The following is a 15,941-nucleotide window of genomic DNA, read 5'->3' as shown; positions in this document are numbered from 1 at the left end:
TACTGGGAGTAGTTCAGACACCCTCCCATGCTCACACATGAAAGGCCACGCACAAAGCCTGTCCTCAAAAGACTTAAATGGACAACCCTGAACCATGCAACCATTAATTCAGACCACAGGCGACAGGCAACAATCAGTACAGGTGGCAATGAAACTTCAAGGGGAGAGCCAGTGGGTGGCACAAGAAAGTCAACAGCTCTCCATCACACATTTAATGGCGGTCATTGGGTCCTCATGTAAACACTCCAATATTCCAGCCCCAGGTTAACAGGGGGAAATGCAGTCACATTCTTTACAAACTAACTTGACAAGTGGACAGGTGGCACCAATACATCACACATTTTTTTAAAGGAAAACTACAACTAGCACACCAGAAAATAACATAACGGGAGAAACCATGTACGCAGAGATCATGGAGGCCATAAGAATGGTTAGCAAACATGAAGAGGCATGTAGGCAATACTTTATGATCGACCTGGTAATTCTACAGTAGACCCTACAACAAAATGACTGCTGCCTGACGTTCTGGCCAACGAATGGTTAACTACTACTGATGCAGGAAGGATTCTGTACTCTTTCATCCCAGAGCAATTCTTGGTATTCCTCTTGACACTTATTATGACATATGGGTAAGACAGCACTAGCACGGCCATAAACATTGCCTTAGCCTTTCAGCAGGCAGTCATTTGGTACCTCTGTCTGGAAGCCAAGAAGGGGAAACACCAGAAATAGCGTTTCCAAAAGTCACCCAAAATAAGGCAACGCTATGCCAGTGGAGACCCAAGCCATTTATCACATCGGTGCCCAATAAACGCTAGTGGAAATCCCACGCAGCTATGGTCTATGCATAAGTATCCCTCACCGAGGAACTTAGAAGACAGTGCCACCGAATAGCAGGACATGTAGGCCTAGGAGATCCAGACCTATCCTTGTTCTGATGTCAGTACCCAAGGAAAGGATGAAGAACTGCTGACCAGTCAGAAGCAGAGCCAAACCCAGAGCCATTCTTGCTGAACTTGAGTCCTTCTCGGAAACCGGCACACTACTATAATACCTCCATGACAAAACATGGTCTTGAGACTACTTCCATGTTTGATTTTGGAAGTAAGCGGACAGCCATAGACCCAGAAAGCTAGGAATGGGAGAATGGGAGAAAATAGGCATCATCTCTACCCATGGGGACGAAATGTCCCATCCCAAAGCTAAGGTGGAATTTGACATTGAGGTCAGAAAATAAGCTGGTACACTGTGTAATGACACAACCTCCCACATACGTTATCACTGAAACAATTTCCCCCAGTTTGGAGATCTGTTTAAAAGGAAGCAAGATAATGAACAGCTGGAAGAGTGACAGACAGTGCTCTCTGACACATTCAAACCATATCAGGCATGACTGAGGGAATGGACTCACTGGGGGTAACCCAAAAGAAGAAGTCCAACAGATCAAGGTTCAGAATCCATATGGGCAGCTTTCCAAACCATGTTGCTTCTACACTCCATTCTACAAGAAAAAGAACATGTGGCAGGCCAGGGAAGAAGTATGTGACCAAATGCCATCACTGATTGGTAGAGAGGACTTATGTATGACGCCTGGTTTCCCTGACAACTGTCGGGTGATGCGGACTGGGGAGGGCTGAAAAGGATGTGGGTGTAAAGAAGGCAAAGTCTAAGTGCTGGCGACACAATGTGAATGGTGTGGAGTGTGTGTGAGAATATAGATTGTTGGTAAGTAAAGGGAGACTCCCTACAGCACTGTACACTTGGCAGAGGAACCATAAGAAATCTGAGGAGGAGGATTGAGACACACCAAGTGACCATAAGCCACATTCAGAGCCACTGAGTCACAGTGAGGACGATTGAGACACACCAAGTGACCAGAAGCCACGTTTAGAGCCACTGAGTGACAGTGAGGAGGAAGATTGAGACACACCAAGTAACCAGAGGCCACATTCAGAGCCACTGAGTGACAGTGAGGAGGAAGATTGAGACACACCAAGTGACCAGAGTCCACATTTAGAGCCACTGAGACACAGTGAGGAGGAAGATTGAGACACACCAAGTGACCAGAAGCCACATTCAGAGCCACTGAGTGAGTTACAGTGAGGAGGAAGATTGAGACACACCAAGTGACCAGAAGCCACATTCAGAGCCACTGAGTGAGTCACAGTGAGGAGGAAGATTGAGACACACCAAGTGACCAGAAGCCACATTCAGAGCCACTGAGTCACAGTGAGGGAAGAAGCCCTTACTGAAGAAGAAGAAACAGGAAGTACAAGTTTTCACAGCTCTTTTTGCCGAAAATGTTTTGCTAAAAAAAATCATAGTATTTTATTATTTGTGGGTGGGGATCCCTCCTCATCTATTATTTATTCCCTATACAACCCCCACCCTGCCCCTTATATGCCCTCCCCCCCATTATTGTTTGAAGTTTTTTTTTTTTTTTAAAGTGCGTACCCCTACCAATGGCACACTTACAAAAACACTACCAGTTGCAATTCAGACCACAAGTTCCTAAAGAAAGAACAAGGAAAATCCTACCAATAAGAGGTTGTGCCTTCTGGGCTTTTGTGAGCGAGTACCTGTGGTGCCCTAAGAACGCTCAATAGACAAATAAATGCTGCCTGCTGCAACCCACCTCACTATTCCCTAGATTTAATCGAGGTAAGCAACACGCATGTGGGCAATATTAATTCCACACTGGCACACAATGCAGCATACCACAACTACAAATATGGGTTCCTGGAGCATCGTAGAAAGAGTTATTTGAAGGGCCCAATGCATGCATGATACTGGAGCCATAACTCATCAAACATCTGGCAAGGAGACATTTCAAGACCTATTCCGGGCGTATTCTTCAAGCATCGGAGGATTGCATGCTTCATACAGGTGTCCAACATCCTTAACCATTTAAGCCATAGTCTGAGATACAAATTACAGACCAGTGACAACTCCCCCAAAAGAAAAAGGTCTTCCCAGACAACTATAAAGGTTCACAATAAAGTTCTTGTTCAAACATACAAGGCAAAGACGTTAGAGATGTAAGAGAAAGTAGAGCTAGTAAGGTATCAGTGATAGGGGACAGTACATAGCTATTGGCAAGGAATTCATGAGATAGGAGAAACTAGAGATAGTAAGATATCAGTGATAGGGGACACTACAGAGCTATTGACAAGGCATCAATGAAACAGGAGAAAGTAGAGCTAGTAAGGTATCAGTGAAACAGGAGAGTACAGAGCTATTGGCAAGGCGTCAATGAGACAGGAGAAAGTAGAGATAATAAGGTATTGGTGATAGGGGACAGTACATAGCTATTGGCAAGGCATTCATGAGATAGGAGAAACTAGAGATAGTAAGATATCAGTGATAGGGGACACTACAGAGCTATTGACAAGGCATCAATGAAACAGGAGAAAGTAGAGCTAGTAAGGTATCAGTGAAACAGGAGAGTACAGAGCTATTGGCAACGGTTGTTGGTCAAAGGATCGACAACCAAAGGATCGAATGGTGAAAGGGTCGACACCAAAGGACCGAAAACAAAAGGATAAAAAAAGTATTTTTTTTTTAACAATTTTTATTTTTTTGGGGGGAGGGGTCCCCCCCAACCTCCGTTTTTTGTGGTAAAAACCACTTTTTTCCATAAACGAAAACCCAAATAAAAAATGTAATTTAAAAAAAAATGTGATCCTTTTGTTTTCGGTCCTTTGGTGTCGATCCTTTGACCATTCGACCCTTTATAGTCGATCCTTTTGCATGGTGTCCAGTCAAATGGTCGAAAACAAAGGATCGAATGACCATTTGATCGACAGTCAAATGATCGAAAAAAAAGGTCGATTTTATTTTAAATTTATTTATATATATTTTTTAGTTTGGGTTGGTAAAAAAATGTTTTTAATAAAGAAAAGGGGGGTTGGGGGGAACCCCCCCATAAAAATAAAAAAAATAAAAAAAATAAAAAAAATTGACCCTTTTTTTCGATCATTTTACTGTCGATCAAAAGGCATTCGATCCTTTTGTTTTCGACCATATAACTGGCAACCTGGCTTGTAGGTCAAAGGATCGACAACCAAAGGATCGAATGGTCAAAGGGTCGACACCAAAGGACCAAAAACAAAAGGATCGAATCAATGAGACAGGTGAAAGTAGAGATAGTGAGGTATCAGTGATAGGGGACAGTACAGAGCTATTGGCAAGGCATCAATGAGACAGGAGAAAGTAGAGAAAGTAAGGTATCAGTTGCGCGGGACAGTACAGAGCTATTGGCAAGGCATCAATGAAACAGTAGAAAGGAGAGATGGTAAGGTATCAGTGATAGGGGACACTACAGAGCTATTGGCAAGGCATCAATCGGGCAGGAGATAGTAAGGTATCAGTGATAGGGGACACTACGGAGCTATTGGCAAGGCATCAATCGGGCAGGAGATAGTAAGGTATCAGTGGTACGGGACAGTACAGAGCTATTGGCAAGGCATCAATGAGACCGGAGAAAGTAGAGCTAGTAAGGTATCAGTGGTATGGGACAGTACAGAGCTATTGGCAAGGCATCAATGAGACCGGGGAAAGTAGAGCTAGTAAGGTGTCAGTGATACGGGACAGTACAGAGCTATTGGTAAAGCATCAATTAGACAGGAGAAAGTAGGGATAGTAAGGTATCAGTAATAGGGGACAGTACAAAGCTATTGGCAAGGCATCAGTGAGACAGGAGAAAATAGAGATAGTAAGGTATTAGAGCGATAGATCGCATGATAGAGCTAATAAGTCTTAAGAGATACCTAAAGCAAGTAAGACATCAGTGAAAGGACAGGACAGAGCTGTTAGCAAGGCATCAGGTATGCAGAAGCTAGAATTAGCCGGGCAACAGTGACACAGGGACATGTAAAGCTTGTAAGGCTTCAATGTTACCTGGCAGGGCAGAGTTGGCAAGTTTCAGTCACGCAGGCTTGGTAACGTGTCACGATATCACACAAAGCAGAATTATTAAAGCATCAGCGACAAAGGTCAGTGCAGGCTTACAAGGCTTGACTGTTAAAGAACATTGTACATTCTTGGTGAGACAGCAACAGAACGGCCTAGTCGGCATTGGTGATACAGGACACTGCAGAGCTAACAAAGCAAGAGTGATTCAGGATCAAGCAGGGAAAGTTAAGCATTCGTTTTGAAGTGATATGAATGTTTACACAGCACGAACAATCTGAACGCATTTATCCCATAGGAGGTAGGATAGCTCAGCGGCAATACGCAGACAACGTGGCGCAGCACAGCTTTGAATCCCGATCCCGCGCTTAGAAACCACTCTTTGGTATTTATTTATTTTTTTTTTAACATTTTCTCTCCTTTTGAAACAGAGTACTTTGGAACAGCAAAGGAGGGAGGAACTCAGGAAGTTTCCGGTTGGATAGTTCTTTAGTCCTTAAAGTAATGGTATCTTTTTTACAAGAGGCTACCTGTGAACATGAAGGCAACCCCATTTTGACTACTATCAATGTCTGTGATCATCCCTTTATTTCCACAGGGGGGTATTTGGTTGATTTAGATCTGTTGTTAGAGGAGACTAGACATGATATGAGAGCTGGCGGAGCTACACCCCCTCTCCTTCTGTTAACGCTCAGGTGGGGAATGGTAGTTTCATGTTTGCTTGTACTATTTTAGATGAGAATCAGTATGCAATCAGAGCAAATCCCCCCCGGCCCCCCACTACATGCTAAATCCCAGAAGGCAAATAAAGAGGATCAGTTCCTTCCCGCCATGAAACTGAAACATTCTCCTAGGATATCGAATGAGAAACAGACTCTGATACACCTGCTCAGACCACTTTTCAGCGCGTCCATTGTTGAGTAATATTTGGTGGGATCTGGCCATTGGTCTTGCTTTATAAATATGAGCAATGATGGAAGGGTAGAGGGTAATGTGTAGTAAACATGAGGATTGTGTCCACATTCCAAGCGTGCAACATATCATTTGAGATGTGGAATGCTAGTTGATGATAAGCAGACTTTCAGAGTTGGAGGTTCGAAACAGGCAGCAGGCTCCTTGTAGATTCTACTAAATATACTAAATAAATATACTGTTCAAAGAAGCCACGCTTACCTTTTCTTTCATGGAGTTGTCACCACATTGTGGCGATCAGGGAGCCTGTGACGTCGAACCCACGAATGTATAGCACACAAGTTGGGGCAAAGAATCACAGCAGCCGGTTAGCTGGAACGGTGTGCACGACGTACAAGCAAGTGAAACCAAGCGGCACCGAGACGGTACCAAAAGGTACCCGCCCTAGTAGCCTTAAGTGCAGCCAAAACACAAAGAGAGGCGGTCCACATAGGTGCTACGCGCATGTGAGAACATTAGAATAAAAGACCCATTGGGTGCTTGACGTCAATGGGTACGTGCCCATAAAGAGGCACGTTTACCCAGCAAGGAGAGCAACTCCACCTGCTTACACCCAAAGAAAGAAAAGGAAATTAATGAATATACAGCCGAGGGACAGTTTCAGGCTGAGGAGAGAAGAGACGAAGCAGCATTGAAGACCAGATTAAACCCCTTTTGGGAAGAACCAGTACTGAGTTTATGTATAAAGGAGGAGTCAAATCAAGGAAAATGTGCTGATGTTTTTGAAGCACGAATAGAAGGAATTTTGCGTTGTTCACAGAATTATGTTAAATCCACGGATGATCCCAGTCATTCACAAACACACAACCCATACCATTCTCGTTAAGAGAACAGGTAGAGAGGGAACTATATAGGCTACAGCAAGAAGGGATCATCAAAAGAATTGAGTCAGATGAATGGATTAGCCCCCTAGATGTGTACATAATGTTTGTAAGGGATGCGAGGTTGGCAGAATTTATACAATTTATTCAGCAAGTATTCAAGAGGGAAGGATACCCTAAAGCGATTGTAAAGGATAATCGGATGTAATTGAGAGGGAGGCAAATGGTAGAGTATGCTAAAGAGGTTGGAATCAAATGAAAATGTGCAGCAAATTACCACCCAGAATCCAATGGGTTAGTGGAAAGGTATAATAGGGTCATACTAGAGCCAGTAGAGCAAGCGATCAGGAATGGAATGAATGTCATGGCAGCAGTGGCTGAACGAGTTTGGAGTATGAGAATGCATGTGAACCACTTGACAGGAGTGTCGCCATTCAGGTTGATGAGGAGCAGAGAACCAAACACTGGATTTAGCCCAGCTTGGGTAAATGAGAAGAGTGGTCAAGGAGAAATAAACCATGAACAGATCAGGGAACGTATCCTGTGTGGACAAGGGATATACAGCTGGAAAAGAAACAGCAGAAAGGTAGAGAGTAGCGATGAATTTTCACTCACAGATTGGGTGAGTGTAAAGAAGGGAAGAAGTGAACGTAGGCGAGAGTCAATGTTTTCAGACCCTATTGAGATAAGAAAAGCGTTTGAAAATGCTGCAAGAGTAGCTGACGGCTCAATAAGGAATTTCAACAGGCTAAGCACATGGAGATGTGAACAGGTAGGCGCAAGGAAGGGGCTTAGGAAACTTTCATATGTGCCATGGATTGCCCAAAGGTGAGATGTGATGAGTGAGGAGTAACGGAATGGTTATATGTGGAGAGGCAGAGGAGAGATTAGCGACGGTGTTAACGTCGGGATTGGTGATGAGTTTGTGGAAACACGGATGAGTAAAGGATAGGGGATGAATGAGGGGGAGAACCAGTTCAGGAGTCAGAATGAGGGCACATTCAAAATCGTGAGGAAACCACCTTCGTGGTCTAAGGGTTATGGCATGAGTTAAATGTTCCATCGTGTAGTCAATTAGAGTTAGTTCTTGTTCAGCAAATTCGTTTCGTTTTTGTAAAGAAAAATACAAAAAATAGGCACATGTAAATGTTAGTTTGAGTTAGTTAATAAGAATTGTTTTAGGTGTATAGATACATCCCGGCACTACATGTTCAAAGACTCAGTAGTTAGTCTTGAGGTTTTGCTTTTCACCATCGGGTAGTTAAGGTTATTTATTTGGTGTGAAGGGAGGAGGGTGTGTTGTAGCAATGAAGTTTATGCCCACATTTCAGGCGTGTGACACTGTGTTGGGAATGTGGAATACTACTTGATGATAGGCAGATGTTGATAGACAGAGGTTTCAAGAGAAGTGTGGCCACAGGCTCCATGTAGATTCTACTACATAAATATATGGCTCAAGGAAGCCACTATTACATCTTCTTTCCTGGTGCTGTCACCACACAGCACCCATCTGCTTGTGCTGTTGCTACACTCCCATGGATGGACAGGAATAAAGAAAAAAATAGCTAAAGTGAGAGCAATTACTCATAACACAAACCAGAGGAGACTTAACTTGTTAGGATGGCAAGAAAATAAATTAGATCATGGCATGCACTGGATATTACACCGAACAACATTGAGGGACTTATTTGAAAATTGAAAGTTCTGGCAGAAGACGTGGCAACCATTAATTTCTGAAAGAAGGATAAGGGCCAGCACGAGGGAAGGAAGGGTGCTGTGTATTAAGGATTGTAGGGACAGGGTGGCATCTACTAGATGCTGTAAGGAAAGTAGATGGCTTTGAGTGGCTTAGAATAGCCGGGCACCAGCATAAAGCAACCATTGTGCAGGCTGCGAATGAAGCAGATGTGTGCCAATTTAAGGATCTGGGTATAACAGCTACGCTTACAAATTATCTTTCCTTTTGGGCCATTGTTAACTTAGAGACTATAGGAAATGACGACTTTGGTCATATGTTGGCCTTGACCCATTAGGAGGTCTGGATCTCTTATGTAATTGAATCCTATGATGCAGCGGATTGAAACATGAAGTAAAAGAGTCCTGGTGCCCTGTGACATGTCTGATCTTGAATCGGTTGAATTTATAGCAGATATTACGGGACCATAAATTACCGGGAGGACCCAAGATGCGATTCCAGTAGAATAATTCAAAGAGAAATCTTGATCTATAGGCCCTTTTGTTGGCAAATTTGATTAGGATGATAACATCACACATACATTATCATGATCATGGACAAACTACTATCATCCCCATATATACAAAAAGTGAATATGACCATTCCCTCATGCTATCGTCCAGGTACCTTAATATATTCCACAGTAAATGTTATGAGTGATTTCCTCTTCTTACATCTGGGGGAATCATATCAAGCCATTTAGATGCTCTTGATGATACAATCTGGTTTTTGGTGACAGCTGCTGGGCCTCCTATAGCCGTGCCTTAAGCTATTGTTGATTGTAGACAGGTGTGCATGCAAGGGGAGGGATAACTGGCTGGCGTTGGAGTTTCAGGATCTGTCCACAGACTTTGATCAGGTGGACAGAACCATATATTTGCAAATACTATGGGAACCGGTTCTGACTGACGGCCTGTTAAGTTTGAGGAAACAGTGGCATTTCAAGATCCTTTGCCAAAGCCCGGGGAGGTTTGCATCCTTGCTCCACTTATTTATCAATGGCTTGGAGAATGACTTAAAAGAGGCAACCCTCAATGTTCCAGCTGTGGGGGGAAATTATGTCCCAGACTTACAGAAGCTTTCTGGTAGTTATGCAACTTTTAGAGAAGCAAGGAAATTGTCCCCTAACCTTTCTAAATCACCCATGACGTGGATGGACCTAAAGAAGCCGCCGAAAGGCGCTTTTTCAACAGTGGGAAATTGGATCATTTGCACTTAAGTTTTGCTGAGATCTTCACATGGAAGACTCATATTGTGAAAGTTTATGGAGGCATGTTATGGTTATATAGACATCTAGAGGGGCACAATCTTATATGGCACATGAGGTATATCGGGTGAGAACTCTCGGAGTGGGAGGATCAGGAAATGGTAAGTGGGGGTAGAAGTCTTGCAGAGATGTCGAACTACCGGAAACAGATTTCGGGAAAAGGTTCTAATGGTGAGGCCCCTCCCCCCCACCCCCACAATGGACAAAAGGTTATCCAGAAACTAGGGTGACAGAAGTGAGTGCATCCTTGATCAGGCAACAACTCTGATGGTAAGAGAAGCCCCTTTGGAATGGCAAGAAATGTGTAGTCTGTTAATGTTCACCTTCTGCTGAAAAACAGTACAGGAGGTGAAGTAACCATGCAGTGCATCAAGAAAGGTCTCAAAAGGAGGCTGATAGCAAAGGCTAGATTTGGGCAGACATTATGGGCCTGATTTACAGAACAATTTCCTATGGGATTGCACAATTATAAAACACTTCTGTGAATCAGGCCGTATGTGTTTATTGCTTTTTGTGGTTGGGATGAACAACTTTGCACGTGTTCTTTATCTGCCCCTGTCACAAGAAACGCACATTGCATTTTGTCATTCCCTCGTGGAAAGGGTATAATTTGAAGCATTGTAGTGAAGCTTTCAATTTCACTTGTTAAACAATAATAGATTAAGGACTAACATGGGCCCTAGGTGCCTTTTTTTTAAATGGTGTTTATAGTATGGCCTCTCCATGAATTTATTCATTTTGTGTGTACAGTTGAATTTTACTGTGTTTCATTTAGTTTTTTTTTTTATAAAGGGTGACTCTATTTTGTGGATAAAACTTTGTTTTTTATTTTATGGTATTTTACTGATGAGCACGTTTTAAGGTGTTTTTGTGGAATAAACTGTGCATATGATGATGCATTGAGTTAGCATAATTAAGCCGTGTAGACAGAGGAAACGGTCATCATCAGGGCATCAGCCCCCGACCCTTCCCCGAGGACCATACATTTAGAGAGCGTCATTATCGCAAGCAGTAATGATCCTTCTTGAAGTCTGTAAGGCTCTAAAGACATTATGGTCACAGCAATATAGGCTTCGCCGCTGTGAAGGTGAAGTCAAACACAATATCTTATTAGTGAGAAAAGGAAATAGAAATTAGTACATTACATCTGTTTCTTGTCGTTTTTTAATTAAAAGGTTGTCTTAATCCCCTAGGCATTCATTTTAAATCTAAACTTGATATTTTTTAACATGAGCATGCATTCTGTGCCATGTAAAATTATTAAATAAACAAGGCTCGGTTGCCCCGAGGGACAGGTAGCAGAGTAGGGCAGGTATAAGAATAATCAAAGACTGGGAGTACTGCTACCAAAGGTTGACAGCCAAAATGGCTATACTGTTTGAAGCCTAATTGGTTCAACCAATGATTCAATGAAAAATAATGATCAAATCATTCACATTTAGTGACAGGAGGAAATACACAGAAAACCAAACAGGTGTTGTAGTTCAAATAAAGGTTATCTATTTAATTTTTTTTGTAAACACTTTGTGCACATGTAAAACAGAAAAAAACACAAAACAGAAGAAATGGTACTGGAGACCTAAAAACTTATGATAAAACAAGGCAATAAAACAATGAGATTAGTAGCAAAAACATTTGGGCAGAATGTTACCCCAACATTGGAAATATCTGTGATGGGAAATGATAGTAACTCATAATGAGCAAAAATAGACATATTCAATGGCAAAACATTTTTTTCATGCAAAGACATGAATGAAAACCTTCAAACGAGAGTCATTTTATACTGAAAAGTTTTACCGAAACTAAGTAAAGAGATTCGGTTGCGTTAATAAATGAGAGCATTCAAAAGAAAAAGCAAAAACATGTATCTGTTGCAATAATTTCAATAGAAACATTCAAACAAAAAAGCATTTTCATCATGTGACAAATGGTGCCAAAGTGCAACAACCTATTTAAGTTGCAATCCCTGAGTTTTTCAAAGTCTATTCTTTGGTGTTAGAAAATCAAAAAATGATTATGCTCTGAAAGGTCCTTGATCGAAAAACTATGTGTGCCTTGGTCAGAGACAAGTTGTGCCGATGCGACAGGGGGCAGGTTGATGTAGCGAGGTATATTGACGATTGCAAGGACGAAATAATGTGTGCCCCCTTGTCAGTATTGCGTTTCAGCGGCGAAGTTATAGAAATTAAAGATGGCCGCCTTCATCAGGGCGAAGATTACAAACCCTATAAGGTAAAAGAGACCTTAATTCTGCGTGTATTCTTTCTGGTACTGATGATAAAACATCTAAATCAAGACAATCAATTTGTAAAATATGAGGTGGCAAAGAAAAACATTTTCTTTAAAAACAAAACAATGTTTCCATGTTTTAGCTTTCACTCGATTTTGTTAAATTGGATGTTGTGTGAAGCTGCAGGGACAACAAAAGATCCTGCCAGAGAGGGGGCGTATACTTAAATAAAGTCTTGCTGGAAAAATGCATTGCTGTTGCTTCCATGTCTCCCTCTGCAGTTACAATGTTTACAATGCAGGCAATATCAGTAGATCTTGACTGTATTCCATGCATTCTAATTGGCCCACAGGAGTACAATAATTATTTTTCTCAGCTAACTATATTTATAGTTTTCTTTTTGCTATAAGTCTGACGCATGTTTTACAAGTGCAACTAACCAGGATACAGGCATTTGCAAAAGTATGTAACACCCCCTCTTTACACTGCTGAAAACCTCTTTCACATGTGGAAACCGAGAGGGTGGAAGTCAGAATCTGTACCCCAAAAAGTCGGGACTTTTCACATAAGCAAATTCACTGGGGTGAAAAAAAATTCTATTGGGGGAACATAACGGCATTCTCTGTAAATGTTGTTCAATGCACGTATACACAATAATGTTGTCACCAATTTCTATGTGTGACAAATGATTTGCTGTTATGCATTTTATGAATGAGATAAAAATGTAAAGTATTTAAAAATGATACTCTACTAAGAAATGCACAGCGACTGCGGTGTGACCTGATATTCACTGCTTGTATTGTATTTAATGGATGTATCGCTTGGTATTTTGTGTATTTGTATGTAGCGTGAACTTGCCATGTGGGAGCATGGAGAGAACGCACACATCTGCCAGTCATCTCTTTTCTCTGTGCCTTGTGTTGCAGGATTTCATAAACAGAATTGTGGAGCACAGCAAAGGCCACTGGCTGGGACTCTTCCTGACGAACCCTACGCAGAGCTGGACCTGGGTGAATGGCTCCATGCTGACTAGTAGCTGGTATGCACTTTCTTGCTGTACTGCACCTCTCCCTGAGGCATCCTGCCCCGCTCCACTAATCAGTGCTAACACTGCCCAGCAGACACAATGGCCACTGTGCCTCCAGGTTACACATATTGGGCCAGATTCCCAAAACCTTGAGGAGATGCTTTAGCAACCCAATTCACAAAGGGGATCAGGATGATCAAATCTTTGATGCGCACATTCGGTCCCCTCCCCCTCCACCCCCCATTGTGCATTGTCGCAAATAAGGGGGCGTTTCTGGGCATTTTAAAGTGCATCCCAAATTCGCAAATCCACAGAAACCAAGATCATTGCACAGTGCCTTTCGAAACAGGAGCAGGGGGAGTCCCCAGTGACACTTTTCCACCACCTGTAAGATTTCCCCATGCACAATACATATTTGTAATACAGCTTTCAGTGTAACTGTTTTAGAATACAATGTTCAGATCCACATTTACTTCTCTGTAGACACAAACCAGAAATGCTTTCCATCAACGAAGTGTATTACCTGTAAAGAAAGTCAGACATATGGCATTTCTGGGGCAGGGTATATAGTCTCCTGTCCTTATTAAGAGAGCCCTCCCTATGATTCAGGAATATTAAATTAATGATGCAGGGTGTATAGTCTCCTGCCCTTACTACGAGAGCCCTCCCTATTATTCAGGAAACTTAAATTCACGATGCAGGGTGTATAGTCTCCTGCCCTTATTACGAGAGCCCTCCCTAATATTCAGGAATATTAAATTCATGATGCAGGGTGTATAGTCTCCTGCCCTTATTACGAGAGCCCTCCCTATTATTCAGGAATCTTAAATTCACGATGCAGGGTGTATAGTCTCCTGCCCTTATTACGAGAGCCCTCCCTATTATTCAGGAATATTAAATTCATAATGCAGGGTAAATAGTATCCTCCCCGTATTAAGAGAGCCCTGCCTATTATTCAGGAATCTTCAATTTGCGATGCAGGGTGTATAGTATCCTGTCCCTATTAAGAGACGCCTCCCTATTATTCAGGAATTTTAAATTCACGATGTGGGTTATGTAGTATCCTGCCCTTATTACAAGAGCCATCCCTATTATTCAGGAATATTAAATTAATGATGTAGGGTGTATAGTCTCCTGCCCTTATTACGAGAGCCCTCCCTAATATTCAGGAATCTTAAATTCACGATGCAGGGTGTATAGTCTCACCTCTTATTAAGAGAGCCCTCCCTATTATGCAGGCATCTTACATTCACAATGCAGGGTATATAGTATCCTGTCCCTATTAAGAGACCCCTCCCTATTATTCAGGAATATTAAATTAATGATGCAGGGTGTATAGTCTCCTGCCCTTACTACGAGAGCCCTCCCTATTATTCAGGAATCTTAAATTCACGATGCAGGGTGTATAGTCTCCTGCCCTTATTACGAGAGCCCTCCCTAATATTCAGGAATATTAAATTCATGATGCAGGGTGTATAGTCTCCTGCCCTTATTACGAGAGCCCTCCCTATTATTCAGGAATCTTAAATTCACGATTCAGGGTGTATAGTCTCCTGCCCTTATTACGAGAGCCCTCCCTATTATTCAGGAATATTAAATTCATGATGCAGGGTAAATAGTATCCTCCCCGTATTAAGAGAGCCCTGCCTATTATTCAGGAATCTTCAATTTGCGATGCAGGGTGTATAGTTTCCTGTCCGTATTAAGAGACGCCTCCCTATTATTCAGGAATTTTAAATTCACGATGTGGGTTATGTAGTATCCTGCCCTTATTACAAGAGCCATCCCTATTATTCAGGAATATTAAATTAATGATGCAGGGTGTATAGTCTCCTGCCCTTATTACGAGAGCCCTCCCTAATATTCAAGAATCTTAAATTCACGATGCAGGGTGTATAGTCTCACCTCTTATTAAGAGAGCCCTCCCTATTATGCAGGCATCTTACATTCACAATGCAGGGTATATAGTATCCTGTCCCTATTAAGAGACCCCTCCCTATTATTCAGGAATATTAAATTAATGATGCAGGGTGTATAGTCTCCTGTCCCTATTAAGAGACCCCTCCCTATTATTCAGGAATCTTAAATTCACGATGTCGGTTATGTAGTATCCTGCCCTTATTACAAGAGCCATCCCTATTATTCAGGAATATTAAATTAATGATGCCGGGTGTATAGTCTCCTGCCCTTATTACGAGAGCCCTCCCTAATATTCAGGAATGTTAAATTCACGATGCAGGGTGTATAGTCTCACCCTGTATTAAGAGAGCCCTCCCTATTATGCAGGCATCTTAAATTCACAATGCAGGGTATATAGTATCCTGTCCCTATTAAGAGACCCCTCCCTATTATTCAGGAATATTAAATTCATGATGCAGGGTGTATAGTCTCCTGCCCTTATTACGAGAGCCCTCCCTATTATTCAGGAATCTTAAATTCACGATGCAGGGTGTATAGTCTCCTGCCCTTATTACGAGAGCCTCCCTATTATTCAGGAATATTAAATTCATGATGCAGGGTAAATAGTATCCTCCCCGTATTAAGAGAGCCCTGCCTATTATTCAGGAATCTTAAATTTGCGATGCAGGGTGTATAGTATCCTGTCCCTATTAAGAGACGCCTCCTATTATTCAGGAATTTTAAATTCACGATGTGGGTTATGTAGTATCCTGCCCTTATGACAAGAGCCATCCCTATTATTCAGGAATATTAAATTAATGATGCAGGGTGTATAGTCTCCTGCCCTTATTACGAGAGCCCTCCCTAATATTCAGGAATCTTAAATTCACGATGCAGGGTGTATAGTCTCACCCCGTATTAAGCGAGCCCTCCCTATTATGCAGGCATCTTAAATTCACAATGCAGGGTATATAGTATCCTGTCCCTATTAAGAGACCCCTCCCTATTATTCAGGAATCTTAAATTCACGATGTGGGTTATGTAGTATCCTGCCCTTATTACGAGAGCCCTCCCTATTA

The 15,941-nt window shown here is 42.1% G+C and overlaps 1 protein-coding gene across 1 annotated transcript in view; it reads left to right on the top strand.

The window, feature by feature from the left end:
- The window catches only part of LOC138580155 (killer cell lectin-like receptor subfamily B member 1B allele C), a 535,945-nt gene extending 522,801 nt beyond the window's left edge, over positions 1–13,144 (top strand). Inside the window, exon 5 of the mRNA XM_069650483.1 lies at positions 12,863–13,144. Within this exon, the coding sequence (XP_069506584.1) occupies positions 12,863–13,129 (267 nt within the window). The 3' untranslated portion in view covers positions 13,130–13,144. The remainder of the gene's footprint in view (positions 1–12,862) is intronic.
- Positions 13,145–15,941: the final 2,797 nt, after the last annotated feature.

Source organism: Ambystoma mexicanum, chromosome 3p (genome assembly GCF_040938575.1).
Source record: "Ambystoma mexicanum isolate Mex_15411 chromosome 3p, UKY_AmexF1_1, whole genome shotgun sequence".
Classification (NCBI taxonomy): domain Eukaryota; kingdom Metazoa; phylum Chordata; class Amphibia; order Caudata; family Ambystomatidae; genus Ambystoma; species Ambystoma mexicanum.
This window is presented reverse-complemented; position numbering and strand designations above follow the sequence as displayed.